The following is a 13,703-nucleotide window of genomic DNA, read 5'->3' as shown; positions in this document are numbered from 1 at the left end:
AGGAATGTCCATTCCAGAGAGTCCTCTGGTTCTCAGAAAGTCCTCGGGGAGACAATCTTGTCTTTCCTCATCTGTCTCTCTGCCTAGAGGTTATTAGCTGTGGGTCCTCCTCCATGTGAGGAACTGGGACCCTCGCGCCTCTCCTGCGCCTCTCCCTGATGAGCTCTCTGGTGAGCCACGCCCCCGCGTGAGGCTCGGTGCCCAGGTGAGGCTCAACGCCATGCGTTTCCCTTCTTCTCAACTCTTAGGTGACCCGCCTGTACGGCCCCCCTTCGCCGTCCGCGCCCTCACGCCTTCTTCCCCCGTCTGGGCTGCCTGGCGCCCCCGGCACTCGGCTGGCTGGTCAGCTCTCTGTAGACAGGCGAACGGAGGAAGCGAGGGTAGCAGTCCTTCTCCATCAGCGTGTAGATCTTGTGCTGGGCCAGGTCGAAGCAGGAGGCGGAAGGGACCGTCATGTTGGCCCCGGTGATGTCACGAGTCTCGTGGTCGATGTTGACCTGGGAGGGGAGAAAGGCGGGTCAGTTGAGGCGCATCAGTCAGGGGCGGAGCCTATATGTGGTAAATACCGGGCGAGGTGGATGTTTAGTTCAAAGCTATTGGAGAGTTAACTTTGTTAGCTCTGTAAGGGACGCTCACCTCTCTTGGTGCATCGCTGCAGATGAACTCGCCATAGATGCTCTGTGCTTTGGCAGCCATCTTGGCGGCAGACTTGGTGCCTCTGTAGTCCTCACAGGCAGAGTAGAAGGCAATGTTCTCCTCACTGAACTCAGACACCAGGAACGCTGTGAAGGCGCACAGACCATCTGAAGGAAAGGGAGAGGAGAGCATTCAGGAATTAATTATACTGCAGTGATAATGATAGTGTTCAGTATTCCTTGTACAAGTTTGTGTTTGTTTGTGTGTGTGTGTGTGTGTGTGTGTGTGTGTGTGTGTGTGTGTGTGTGTGTGTGTGTGTGTGTGTGAATTTGTCTCTATCAGCTTATAGCCCAAAGCGCATATTATTATTATTATTATTATTATTATTATTATTATTATTATTAAATATGCCTATACATCTGTCTCTATTTTAGGCTTAGCTGTGATCTGTGTGTGTATTTGTGTGTGGAAGTGTGTATTTGTGTGTGGAAGTGTGTATTTGTGTGTGGAACTTACGTTTATTTGACAGAAGCTTCTCAAAAGACTCCTTCCATCTGAGGCATTCGTCTGGGGTTGGGCTGTTGACAGACAGGTCAGATAGTTAGAACACACATACTGGTACAACAGTTCCCAATACACAACACAGTACATTTCCATGTGATGTTACAACTATATCGGTCAGTACATGTTCTTTGTTCTTACCTGCTTTTCCCGTCTTTGCAGCTGGAATGACTCCAGTCAGGTTTTTGCAGAAAGCTGGTCAGCCTGGCCTTCAAATCCTTAACCCTAAGTAGAAAGGAAAACATACAAGTTTAGATAAATCCTGCACAAGTCCTTGAATTTCCTATATTTTTTCCTAAATATAGTAGTAATAATATATAATAATAACGTCTAATTTAGAATCCAACCTCTTCTCAAATATGATCATATAATCTATTTGCCTAAGCAACTAAGCAAATGGTTGAATATGAAGAGTAGAGTTTACCTTTCCAGGCAGATGGTAGGTAGTGATGTTAGTGCTCTACACATGGTGGCTGTAGATGTGAGAGCAGTGGGTCCAATATATCCTTTAGTTATTGACCCTTGCTGGCAGTGCTGGCAGACAGAAGTCAACAGTGTTGTCTGCAGAGAGAGAGAGCAGTGCGATTATATAGCCCAGCCAGCGACTCATCATCAGCCTCCACAGCCAATCACAAGGCTAGGCGAGTGTGTTAGTATACAGTATGTGTGCATGTGAGTCACTCTCTCTCTCTCTCTCTCTCTCTCTCTCTCTCTCTCTCTCTCTCTCTCTCACACACACACACACACACACACACACACACACACACACAGACACACACACTCTCTCTCACACACACTTCTCTCTCTCTGTATATGAGAGATAAAAAGGGAAAGGGACATAGGGAGGGTGCAGAGAGAGAGGGAGAGAGCGGAAAAGCCCGGGAGAGATGGATGTGGGTGAGGGGAGGGGGAGTGGGAGTAAAAGCCCGGGAGAGATGGATGTGGGTGAGGGGAGTGGGAGTGGGAGTGGGAGGAAAAGCCCGGGAGAGATGGATGTGGGTGAGGGGAGTGGGAGTGAAGGTGGAGGGGGGGTCCAGAGCTGGCCAATGACTGAGAACAAAATGCTAAAAGCCTCTGAAAATATTCCTTCTTATTATTAAATGTACCTAAGATCCAACATGGATACTTGGTGTTGTTTTCACTCTCCTATCTAAAAACATGTTATTCTCCACTTACCATACGCACGTGCGCATGCGTGCATGCGTGCATGTGTGAGTGTGTTTTTGTGTTCACCTGTTTATTGGGTCAGTGCCTTCCTGTCATTTGTCCCCTACCGATGTCGACAGCTTGGCCTCATGAATATGATCATGTTGGCGATAAGCTGGAAGAGCACTGTGATAACGCCACCCTTCACTATTGTGAGAATTAAACGTCATCCAAGATGATCTCACACATGAAGAAACCCCAGGTTGTGATTCAGGAAGGGAGGAAGGAAGTGTGTGTTTATCTAGCCATGTTTAACCAGCGTTACCACTTGATTGGATGCAGAGAGACAGAGGTGGTCCCAGAGGAGCGAGAATCAGTGTTGACCAGAAGGATACTTAAAAGCTTGTTCTTCATGGGAAAGTTACCCATCTATTGATATAACCCCTTAATCCAGTCAGGATATTTCATAAATTACTTTTCCCCTGAAGAGGAACTGGTTATGAGAGGAAATGATACATCGTGGACATAAAAAAGTACAACAGAAACACAATCACACAACACTAGCCATTAGCTCATGACTGTACATTAAACTATACAGTTCTGTACACCCTAACAAGAAGAAGAAGAAGAGAAGATGTACAGTTTAGGCCCTATATGTTTTCTAAGAAGCTTTCTGGGATTACTAGTGTAAGCCACCTGCACCAGTGTGCCGCTCACCGTCCAGAACAGGACAAATGTTCCATCGGGTTACTTCCAGCGTGTCGCCTGAGAACATTTGATTAGGTTTTAATTCCAGGGAACAAAAGGACATTGGCCATCAGGAAGGCCTGGGGGATGCTGCCCACACACCCGGACACACACATCCATAACCATGACGTCCCCACCCCGGCCAGTCTGCGCCTCCTTCGATCCGCATTACATAAGAAAGAAAATGAAGGAGGAAGAAAAAAAAAGAGAGAGAATAATGTCTCTGCTGTGTAAGGCGCGTGAGGTAAAGGTGGTCTCCGGAAGCGTGGAGAATGTCCTTCAAACGGCTCTGGTGTCTCTGGTTGCAGGTGTAGGCGGTTGGAGAGGAAAAGGTCTCCCTTCTGTGTTTTTCCTCTCTTGAACTTAAAGCAGTGCTACCGCTGCGTACTGTAGCAGAGGTTTACCTCCGTTACGTCTGCTTAGGGAACTAAGTGCAGATAACCTACTGTACCACGTAAAGCCAATCAAACACAGATAATACCCTTCACATCTGTTTGCTAACAGACTTGTCAGGTGTTACACTTATTTTCATATAAGGCAAAGGTGTGATTTTTCCTAAGAACATCTTATTACAGTGTTGTTAGGTATTTCAAGGGTCTTTCTGTATTCTTTATTCAGATTGCCATTAGTTTCTGCAACAGTGGTTGCTAGTCTTCCTGGGGTCCACATACAAATTATACAAACACTGACTATATGCAGACATACGAACAGACCAAGGTTATTATAGTTAACGAAAACTAACTAAAAAACGAAAACTAGGTGTGAAAAAATATTTTAGTTAACTGAAATAAAAATAAAAACTAGACTAACTAAAATAACAAAATTATAGAGAAAATGTCCTTAGTTTTAGTCTTTTTCATTTCATACATAAGCCTAGTATTTTGGGTGGATATGAAATCTATCCTCCATTTTATTTAGCTGTGTCCCTGCACAGAAGTAACCTGACGTGCGCCAGATGGTTTGTTTTACACGGAGTGAAACAACGTGAGCTCACGAGATCAGGATGGTCTCACCAGGCTAGCGCAGAAGAAAAAAACTAAAACTAATACTGAAACTAATAAAAACTAAACAAAAACTAAGCATTTTCAAAAAATAAAAAAATAAACTAAACTAGCAAACCTGCTTTAAAACTAATCAAAACTAAACTGAAATTGAAAACAAAAAGTTAAAACGATATAAAGATTAAAACTAATGAAAAAAGCAAAACTATTATAACCTTGGAACAGACACACAAATATCAGAAACTACACAGTAAATCAAATGCATGTAGTTAAAAGTATGTTTCAGTAATATAAAAATATAAATTCAGTAATCTCAACACTGCATGAAGAGGTTATCAAAACCAAAAAAACGATTGAGTTGAAGCACAACAAAACATAGAGGAGCAGGTGGCCCTGGCATCATTCCTGTGGTCTCTCTCCATAACGATTTCTGAATAGGTATTTGCCTCTGATTTGTTTAAGGTGTAGGTAATGAGTTCCACTGACTGGAGACTCTATACATGTAAATGACTGTTTTTACATTGATTTGTTTTTGGCTTTGGAAGTTCAAGATGGCCGTGCTGACCTGTATGTTGACTGTGGCTGTGCCACCTGTTTCCTGATTGATTGTGTTACATAGAGAGAGCATTTTCTCATCATAGCAATACCCTGCTCCATTTTTACAACAATAGAATCAATATGGTCTGAACATGCCAAGTGATCGTTAATTATGACACCAAATCATTTAATTTTTCTGACTTACTGTATTAGGATTCCCGAGACGGATAGATTTAAACAGGAGTCGCTGGCAAGCATTCTGCTAGTGCCAATTACAATGCACTTTGTCTTTGATACGTTGGAAATCAATGTATTTTCCTTGGAGAACAAACTCTCTTAGCCTGGTCTCCTGGCGCTGCCCATCCTAGTTATTGTGCATCTTCACACATATCATCAGCACCTTGCTTCCATGGATGAATTGCATGAATACAGCCATTCTGGTTCTCAGATCAAACCAAATCCTATACTACCCAACTCATTGTCCATGTGTCCTTGTATTCTTTAAGACAGATATGAGGATACCTAACACTGAAAGGCAAATATGAGGATATCTAATAATGAAAGGCAGACACAAGGATATCTAATATTGAAATTCCAATTTAGCACCCTGAAAGCCCACACATCCTGAACTGACATTCACGTTTCTGATGGGAACTTCAAAGGTTTAGCACAGGCGACATCTCAGACTCGGCGCGCTGCCTCTCCCCTTCGTGACACATTGATAGATAGACAGATTAGGACACGCTACTACCTCTTCTTACCTTCACCTCCCTGCGGTGTCTTGCTGGACGTGGACTAAGAAACCCTCTTAACTTGGATTACCCACTGGCATGGATGCTCAGCCTTGCCTTGCAGTGAGCAGGCTTTAGAAGTCAGGTGCATTTGGACCCAGCTGTGAGAGATGTGTGACACGTCTGTTTATGGGATAATAGGTTCTGTCTTTGCTAGGTAGCTCATCTGAGGAGATGTTTTAGTTATAGCTCCCTGAGGGGAAGGGAAGACTGAGCAGGCTAGGACATTCACCTCAAACGGGGTCTTGGTGCCCACTGCCCAGTGTAGGGTTCCTCCTAGCTCTCATTACCTCATGGGATCAAGCTGGCTTCTTCTCCTCAATGACCTGTATTTATGTTAACCAATCATTGTGCTTCTAGTAATTATCTCCAGTACTCCAGTGCTTATCTCCAGAGGTCCCCCATTCACTCTTATGAGCTACTTTACCTCAGCTGGCACTAGTATACTCTCCATCATCACATGTTTGAGTTTTTCTCAATGAATGAATTATTAAAAATTCACCCATAGACTAGAATCTCCCAAAGCTAGAACACCTTAGAAAGCATGGTTACTCTGGGAATAGTGTAATCCTGAAATCTGCAACGTGAAAATGTGTGTGTGTGTGTCAGTGTGTGTGTTTATGTCTGTGTGTGTGTGTGTGTTTATAGGAAAACAGGTCCCCTCAGTTCAATGCCACAGGAAGAGCCTAGGGAAGTTTCCCATCATTGCCTCGTTTTTTGTTTGTTGTTTTGAAAGCCTCCTAGAGGTGATTCAGCAGCTCAAGGGCAGTTGGGTTCCCAAAAAGTACAGAAGGGAAAAGTTGTGTATATTTCCGGTAAAGTTCCATGTAATGGAACTTTACTGGAAATAAGGAGAGAAATGGACAAAAATGAATAGCATGTGGAATTCTAGAGGTCTCGGTGAGGTTTGTCAATAAAAATAAACCTTTCAACAGAACAGACTTATCAAGGCTAGATTTTAAATGTTTATTTCTGTATTCCGATTTATTTATTTATTCATTTTGGCTGCCCGCCGTGGACAGAAAGCCTGAAAATCAGGACACTCATCAACACTTATTCAGGTGCATGCACACCACTAGAGGAACGCTTCACGAATTTGCAGACCACTAACAGGCAGACCGAAAAGTTCTCAACCCGGAATCCGGGTTGAGCACAGTCAAATAATATGCGATTTTAAAAAGATGGTTAATTACACAAAAAGTAAGCCTTGCATAATTACTCTCTGACTCTGCATGCTTATTCAAGTGCATGTGCAGTACGCCGCACAACCACTAGAGGAGCACCTCACGAATTTGCAGGTCACTAACAGGCGGACCATAAAGGCAAGGCAAGGCAAGGCAAGGCAAGTTTATTTATATAGCACATTTCAGCCACAGGGCAATTCAAGGTGCTTTACATGAGACATTAAAAGCATTAAAACAAAAAGCAAGACATTATAGACATTTAAAACAAAAGGCAGGACAAATTAAAAGCATTAAAACAGTTTCTACAATCAGGTACTTCAAAGAAGGGAAAGAATCCAAAAATATGCTCAGATCAGAAGAGTCAACATGAAGTAAAAATAGTCATTCTCAGGATAGAATAGAATAAGAGGACATTTGTTTAGAAAAGAAAGAAAAGCAAATCGTCCCTTTTTTAGTAACGGTAAGACATTAACAGCCCACTGCAAATACTGTGACTCCAGCTGTGACTGTTCACTAACTGATCACTAACACACACGTGACGGACTCATTCATTGCTAGTTTCCCCGGTTGCCCTCTAGTCTCTCAACTTCAAGTAAACTGACTGACTGAGTGCACGTCTAACCAGGAAGTCTAACCAGGAAGTCTAACCAGGAAGTCTAACCAGGATGTCTAACCAGGAAGTCTAACCAGGATGTCTAACCAGGAAGTCTAACCAGGAAGTCTAACCAGGAAGTCTAACCAGGAAGTCTAACCAGGAAGTCTAACCAGGATGTCTAACCAGGAAGTCTAACCAGGAAGTCTAACCAGGATGTCTAACCAGGAAGTCTAACCAGGAAGTCTAACCAGGAAGTCTAACCAGGAAGTCTAACCAGGAAGCCTAACCAGGAAGTCTAACCAGGACGTCTAACCAGGACGTCTAACCAGGACGTCTAACCAGGAAGTCTAACCAGGAAGTCTAACCAGGAAGTCCAACCAGGAAGTCTAACCAGGAAGTCTAACCAGGACGTCTAACCAGGACGTCTAACCAGGACGTCTAACCAGGAAGTCCAACCAGGAAGTCTAACCAGGAAGTCTAACCAGGACGTCTAACCAGGACGTCTAACCAGGACGTCTAACCAGGAAGTCCAACCAGGAAGTCTAACCAGGAAGTCTAACCAGGACGTCTAACCAGGACGTCTAACCAGGACGTCTAACCAGGATGTCTAACACAAAGCAAGTCATTATAGACATTTAAACAAAAAGCAGGACAAATAGAATACAGGAATAAAAGTTACAGTGCAGTATACTGATAAACATAGCTCCTCTTAGAAAGCAGTGGCAAAAAGAAAAGTCTTAAGGCTTGTTTTAAAAGAACCAAGAGTTGCAGCAGACCTGCAGTTTTCTGGAAGTTTGTTCCAGATATGTGGAGCATAAAAACTGAATGCTGCTTCTCCATGTTTTGTTTTAACTCTGGGGACAGAAAGCAGACCTGTGCCAGATGACCTGAGGGGTCTGGATGGTTCATAGCATATGAGCAGATCAGAAATATATTTTGGCCCTAGACCATTCAGTGCTTTATAAACCAACAGCAGTATTTTAAAGTCAATTCTTTGACAGACAGGAAGCCAGTGTAAAGACCTTAGTACTGGTGTGATATGCTCCACTTTCTTAGTCTTAGTGAGGACTCGAGCAGCAGCGTTCTGAATCAGCTGCAGCTGTCTGATCGATTTTTTAGAGAGACCTGTATACATGCCGTTACAGTAGTCGAGTCTACTGAAGATAAACGCATGGACAAGTTTTTCCAAATCCTTCTGGGACATAAATCCTTTGATCCTTGATATATTCTTCAGGTGATAGTAGGCTGACTTTGTAATTGATTTAATGTGGCTGTTGAAATTCAGGTCTGAGTCCATGACTACACCAAGATTTCTGGCTTCGTTTGTGGTTTTTAGCATTACTGATTGAAGTTGAGCACTGACTTTTAATCGTTCTTCTTTGGCTCCAAAGACAATTACTTCAGTTTTATTTTTGTTTAGTTGGAGAAAGTTCTGGCACATCCAATCATTGATTTGTTGAATGCACTTACTCAGCGCTTGTATGGGATTATAGTCTCCTGGTGATATAGTGATATAAATTTGTGTGTCATCTGCATAGCTATGGTAACATATTTTGTTGTTTTCCATAATTTGAGTTAGTGGGAGCATGTAAATGTTGAATAGAAGAGGCCCCAGGATGGAGCCTTGGGGAACTCCACAGGTCATTTTTGTCAGCTCAGATTTGTAATTGCCTATAGACACAAAATAATCCCTGTCCTTTAAGTAGGATTCAAACCAATCTAACACTGTACCAGAAATTCCCAACCAATTTTCCAGTCGGCCTAGTAGTATGTTGTGGTCTACCGTGTCGAACGCAGCGCTGAGATCCAGTAATACTAAGACTGAGATTTTGCCATTATCTGTGTTTAAATGGATGTCATTAAATACCTTAATTAGAGCAGTCTCGGTGCTGTGATGTGGTCGAAATCCTGACTGGAAGACATCAAAGCCATTACTTAGTGCCAGGAAGTTATTCAGTTGTTGGAAAACAACCTTTTCAATTATTTTGCTTAGAAATGGGAGGTTTGATATGGGCCTATAATTGTTCATTTGTGAGCTGTCTAGATTATTCTTTTTTAAGAGTGGCTTGATGACTGCAGTTTTCAGGGTATGTGGGAACACACCTGAAAGAAGAGATGTGTTTACAATTTGTAGTAAATCAGAGGCCATGCAGTTGGATACAGTTTTGAAGAAGTCTGTAGGTAGAACATCAAGGCAACAGGTGGAGGATTTCAGATGTTGTATAGTGTCCCCCAGGGTTTTATGGTTGATCGGATTAAATTGTGTCATGGTACAATTATTGATTTTAAGTGGACAGTGTGACGACACATGTCCTGTACCTGGAATGGAGGCACTAACTGCTTGTCTAATTTTCTGAATTTTGTCAGTGAAGAATGAGGCAAATTCATTGCAGGCCCTGGTGGATAGAAGTTCAGAGGCTACTGACACAGGAGGGTTTGTCAGCCTATCAACAGTGGCAAACAAAGCACGCGCATTGTTATGGTTTTTGGTGATGATGTCAGAAAAGAAGGTCTGTCGTGCATTTCTCAGCTCCATATTATAAATGCGAAGTCTGTCTTTATAGATGTCATAATGAACATGGAGATTTGTTTTTCGCCATCTGCGTTCAGATTTTCGACACTCTCTCTTTTCTATTCTGACCAGCATGGCGTTTCTCCATGGAGATCTTCTCTTACCAGAGACCACCTTCACCTTAGTGGGCGCAACGGCATCAATAATATTTGTAATTTTAACATTGAAATTATCTACAAGCTCGTTGACTGAGGCCATATAGAGGGCAGGTGTGGACGAGAAAGCCTGAGTAAATATCTCACTGGTGTTTTCAGTGATGTGCCGTTTTGAGATAACCTCTGATTGAGAATTTGTGTGCATGGAGATAGTACTCTCAAAGAAAACACAGGAATGATCAGAGAGCGCAACATCAGACACCTGAACCTTAGAAATATTCAGACCTTTGGTGATGATTAAGTCCAGAGTGTGCCCCTTGTTGTGTGTGGGCTCCGTCACATGCTGAGTCAGTCCATAGTTATCAAGGACACAACCTAGCTCTTTTGTCCCTCTGCCCTGAGGGTTGTCAACATGGATGTTAAAATCACCAACAATAACCACACAGTCAAAGTCAATGCAGACAGTAGACAACAGTTCAGCAAAGTCATCAAAGAAGTTTGGACAGTATTTGGGTGGCCTGTAGATGTTTAGAAATAACGCTCGGGAAGAGGAATTCAACTGAAGAGCCACATATTCAAAGGAACCAAAATGTCCATAACACATCTGCTTACATTGGAGGGAGTCATTAAACAAGATGGCTACTCCACCTCCTTTCTTATGCACTCTAGCCTCGCTCATAAAGCTGAAGTTGGGAGGAGTTGACTCAATAAGAACAGCTGCACTGTTACCGTGGTCTAGCCAAGTTTCAGTTAAAAACATAAGATCAAGATTGTGGTTGGTGATAAAATCATTGATTAAAAATGTCTTTCCTGTTAAAGATCTGACATTTAATAAAGCTAAGTTTAGTGTGCTGAGGGTATTATCTGCACATTTCTTTGTGATAGTTTGTGGCTGACGAGGAATAGATACTAAATTTGATACATTTGTAGAGCCGGTTGAGTGTTTCCTGTTACTTAGCAGATTCACCATTGATTTTCTATTACCTATCAAGACAGGAATTGAGGAAGATACCATCACGTTGGGTCCTGGCTTGTCCTGGAAGGGGTCATGAGTGCCATTAGCCTTGTAGCCTGGACCCAGTACATATCAGTTCATATCATATTCATATAAAGTGAAACGATTCACAAATGTTCAGGTCACTGCCAGACAATAAACTCCGAAAAAGTTGTGGCATATAATTAAAAGCTGACCGTTTATTGTGAATCTACATGGCTACTTTAGTGACATATTTAAGCAATAAACCACGAGAGGCCGTGTGTTATAGTGATTTTATAACAGCTAGGGGGCGTTGTTAGGCACGATGCGAAGCGGAGTGCCTAAAACCCCCCTAACCGTTATAAAATCACTATAACACACGTCATTACATTTTGTTCTTTGTTCTTTTTGTGATTGTGCATCTGGGGGTCAGGGAGCCTCATGTGCCTCATCTGTGTGAGGAGGGAGGGTGGGCCAGAATGAGTCAGCAGATGCTCTCTAGGTTGTGTCTGGTTAAACAGGACTCACTATGCTGAGTTTCCCAGGGTCAGGTACTCCAACAACTGCTCCCTCGGGCCATTACACTCCATTCAAACTGTTAATGGGTTCACTTGCGCATAAGTAAATGACACTTGTCAGATGTCAAACTGTTTGGTTTTATTATCCCGCAGTAAAACCTTGTTTGCAGCTTGAGCTTGAAAAGGGGTCGATTCATTGATCGGCATTTGGTGTTGACTGCATGCTGCACAGTGTTAAGTGGGCTTTGGGGTGGCCTCTCATTTACAGTGGATGAGCACTGACACTGACTGGAGAAGTCACTGATTAACCCTGTACCGAAAATAGTGTTGATCTTTCATGCCTGAGTGGGGAAATAACACGCTTATAACACGTGTGCTATTTACTGTACCTCATAAACATGGCAAGAACGTGATGTGAGTATGCTACAAACAATAGAAGTTAACTGGCTATAAAACACAGGTGAACCTGTCGTCCCCCACCCCATGATGCCTGTCGTCATCATGTACATTTGTTCTCCCTTATCTATCCAACAGGATCACACTACCTAAATAAGAGTAATCTGATTTGTGTTGCGGAATATAACGACTATAACTATTTCCATTCAGTTGGGAGCATATCCCACTCTATTCCCATTCAGTTGGGAGCATATCCCACTCTATTCCCATTCAGTTGGGAGCATATCCCACTCTATTCCCATTCAGTTGGGAGCATATCCCACTCTATTCCCATTCAGTTGGGAGCATATCCCACTCTATTGGGTGATCTAATGGTCAGGAACATTAAGCAAACTTACGGCCTCCTATGTTTCTGTTCTGTTCTCACTCCTGTTCTTGTCTTTCTTCCCCAGGTGTTCGTCATTGTGCTCGTTGTATCCAGTAAATCAACTAATCATCGCTTGCGTCTGTGTCCAATCAGAGGAAGACCTGCCACGTATATATTCGGTGTTGTTCTATGTGCAAATGAGGAGAGGGTTGCTTTGAGTGGCAATTGCTCCTATATGCCAAGAAACCTCCCATTAGGGCATGCAAAAGATTTGCGCGTGCTTCGCTGGCTCTGGCATACCGGGTGCCAAGAACCCCCACACGCCACTGGTTGCTATGTTTGTCTGTGGGCCTATTTTGGTCTGTACTGTGAAACTAGAGTTTGGTGTGGGTTTTTGTTAGTTGTTACCTTGTTGTCCGTTTCCAGCAGTCACTGAGGCTAAGGGCTAGATAATAAACCCATGGGTATACACCTCATCACGTAGGTAACCCTTTGTTATACACACTAGGTCAGGGCTAGTGGAGTTACACCTTTCTGTTAGCAGTTAGGTTAATGTTGAGGGTTAAGGAGTAGTTCTATATTGCTTCTACTCTTCAAGTTCTATAGTGCTCTAATGCTAGTTAGTTAGTGTATAATGAAGCTCAGGGCCCATTTTGTTTTAGGTATACCCCTCGCACAGTCCTTCTCCTCTCCCTTTGAGTTTTCGTTTACAACTGTACCCTGTTTGTCCTTTGTTGTATGGTTGTTGTATTGGTTATTGTTAGTTATTATTTTCTACTTAAGTACCTTTCTATGGAAAAGATAAAGATACCCCGTTTTGGGTTTTCTTATTGTGTAGTTTGTTTTGTGTTGGCACCCGCTATTGTTATCGGCCCCTTGTCCTCCATAGGGGGACATAACAGAGACGTTGTTGGAGGCACATTGTGTCTGAAATGTGCTCTATAAATAAAGATTATATTATTATTATTATTATTATTATTATTATTCATCTCAGCCCACAGAATCCAGCAATTGATCCTACCTCTAATCCGACCTCTGACCCTTCCCCTAATTTTTCAGAGGTAAGCAAAAAAACAACAACAGTTGACCCATTTGAGACAATATAGGTGAACTGTAAAAATGATTTCCTGACCTCTGTCAACGAGACGATCAAGCTCCTGGAAAATATTTAATTGTATTAGCTATCGGAATATTATCCAGAGCACTAAGCATGGAATAAATACTACATTAAGAAACGCAACTATCAAAAATAGATTAGATAAATACTGTAGTTACAGACATGTTACCTATAGTATGTAGTAGGCCACTATGTTACAGTAACTATCCAAGTAATCCATTTTAGTATATGTACTGTAATATCACATAATAAAGCACAAGCAACAAGCTCCTAGAACATATTGAGCAAACTAGGTATAACAGCCAAACAAAGAAACAAAATGCAGAGTGCAAAGAGGGACGAGGGTCATGACTTGATTGGGGACAACTGATGACACACAATGGGATGGAACTGGGCATGAGGAAAACAAGGCGCCTCTCGAGGAAGAACTGGGCATGAGGAAAACAAGGCGCCTCTCGAGGAAG

General features: G+C 42.6%; 1 protein-coding gene across 1 annotated transcript; it reads right to left on the bottom strand.

The window, feature by feature from the left end:
- Positions 1-287: 287 nt before the first annotated feature.
- LOC311313653 (regulator of G-protein signaling 5-like) lies at positions 288-1,684 on the bottom strand (the record flags this gene model as incomplete). The annotated part of the gene is made up of 5 exons (XM_084443827.1): positions 1,622-1,684; positions 1,339-1,422; positions 1,153-1,214; positions 637-803; positions 288-497 (listed from the first exon to the last, which is right to left on the bottom strand). The coding sequence occupies exons 1-5, from the start codon at positions 1,663-1,665 to the stop codon at positions 288-290; spliced, it is 567 nt and encodes a 188-aa protein (XP_084299953.1). The 5' UTR covers positions 1,666-1,684.
- Positions 1,685-13,703: the final 12,019 nt, after the last annotated feature.

The sequence above is a fragment of the Borostomias antarcticus genome, assembly GCF_949987555.1.
Source record: "Borostomias antarcticus genome assembly, chromosome: 10".
Taxonomy (NCBI): Eukaryota; Metazoa; Chordata; class Actinopteri; order Stomiiformes; family Stomiidae; genus Borostomias; species Borostomias antarcticus.
Note: the sequence above shows the minus strand (reverse complement) of the source record. Positions and strands in the feature narration are given on the sequence as shown.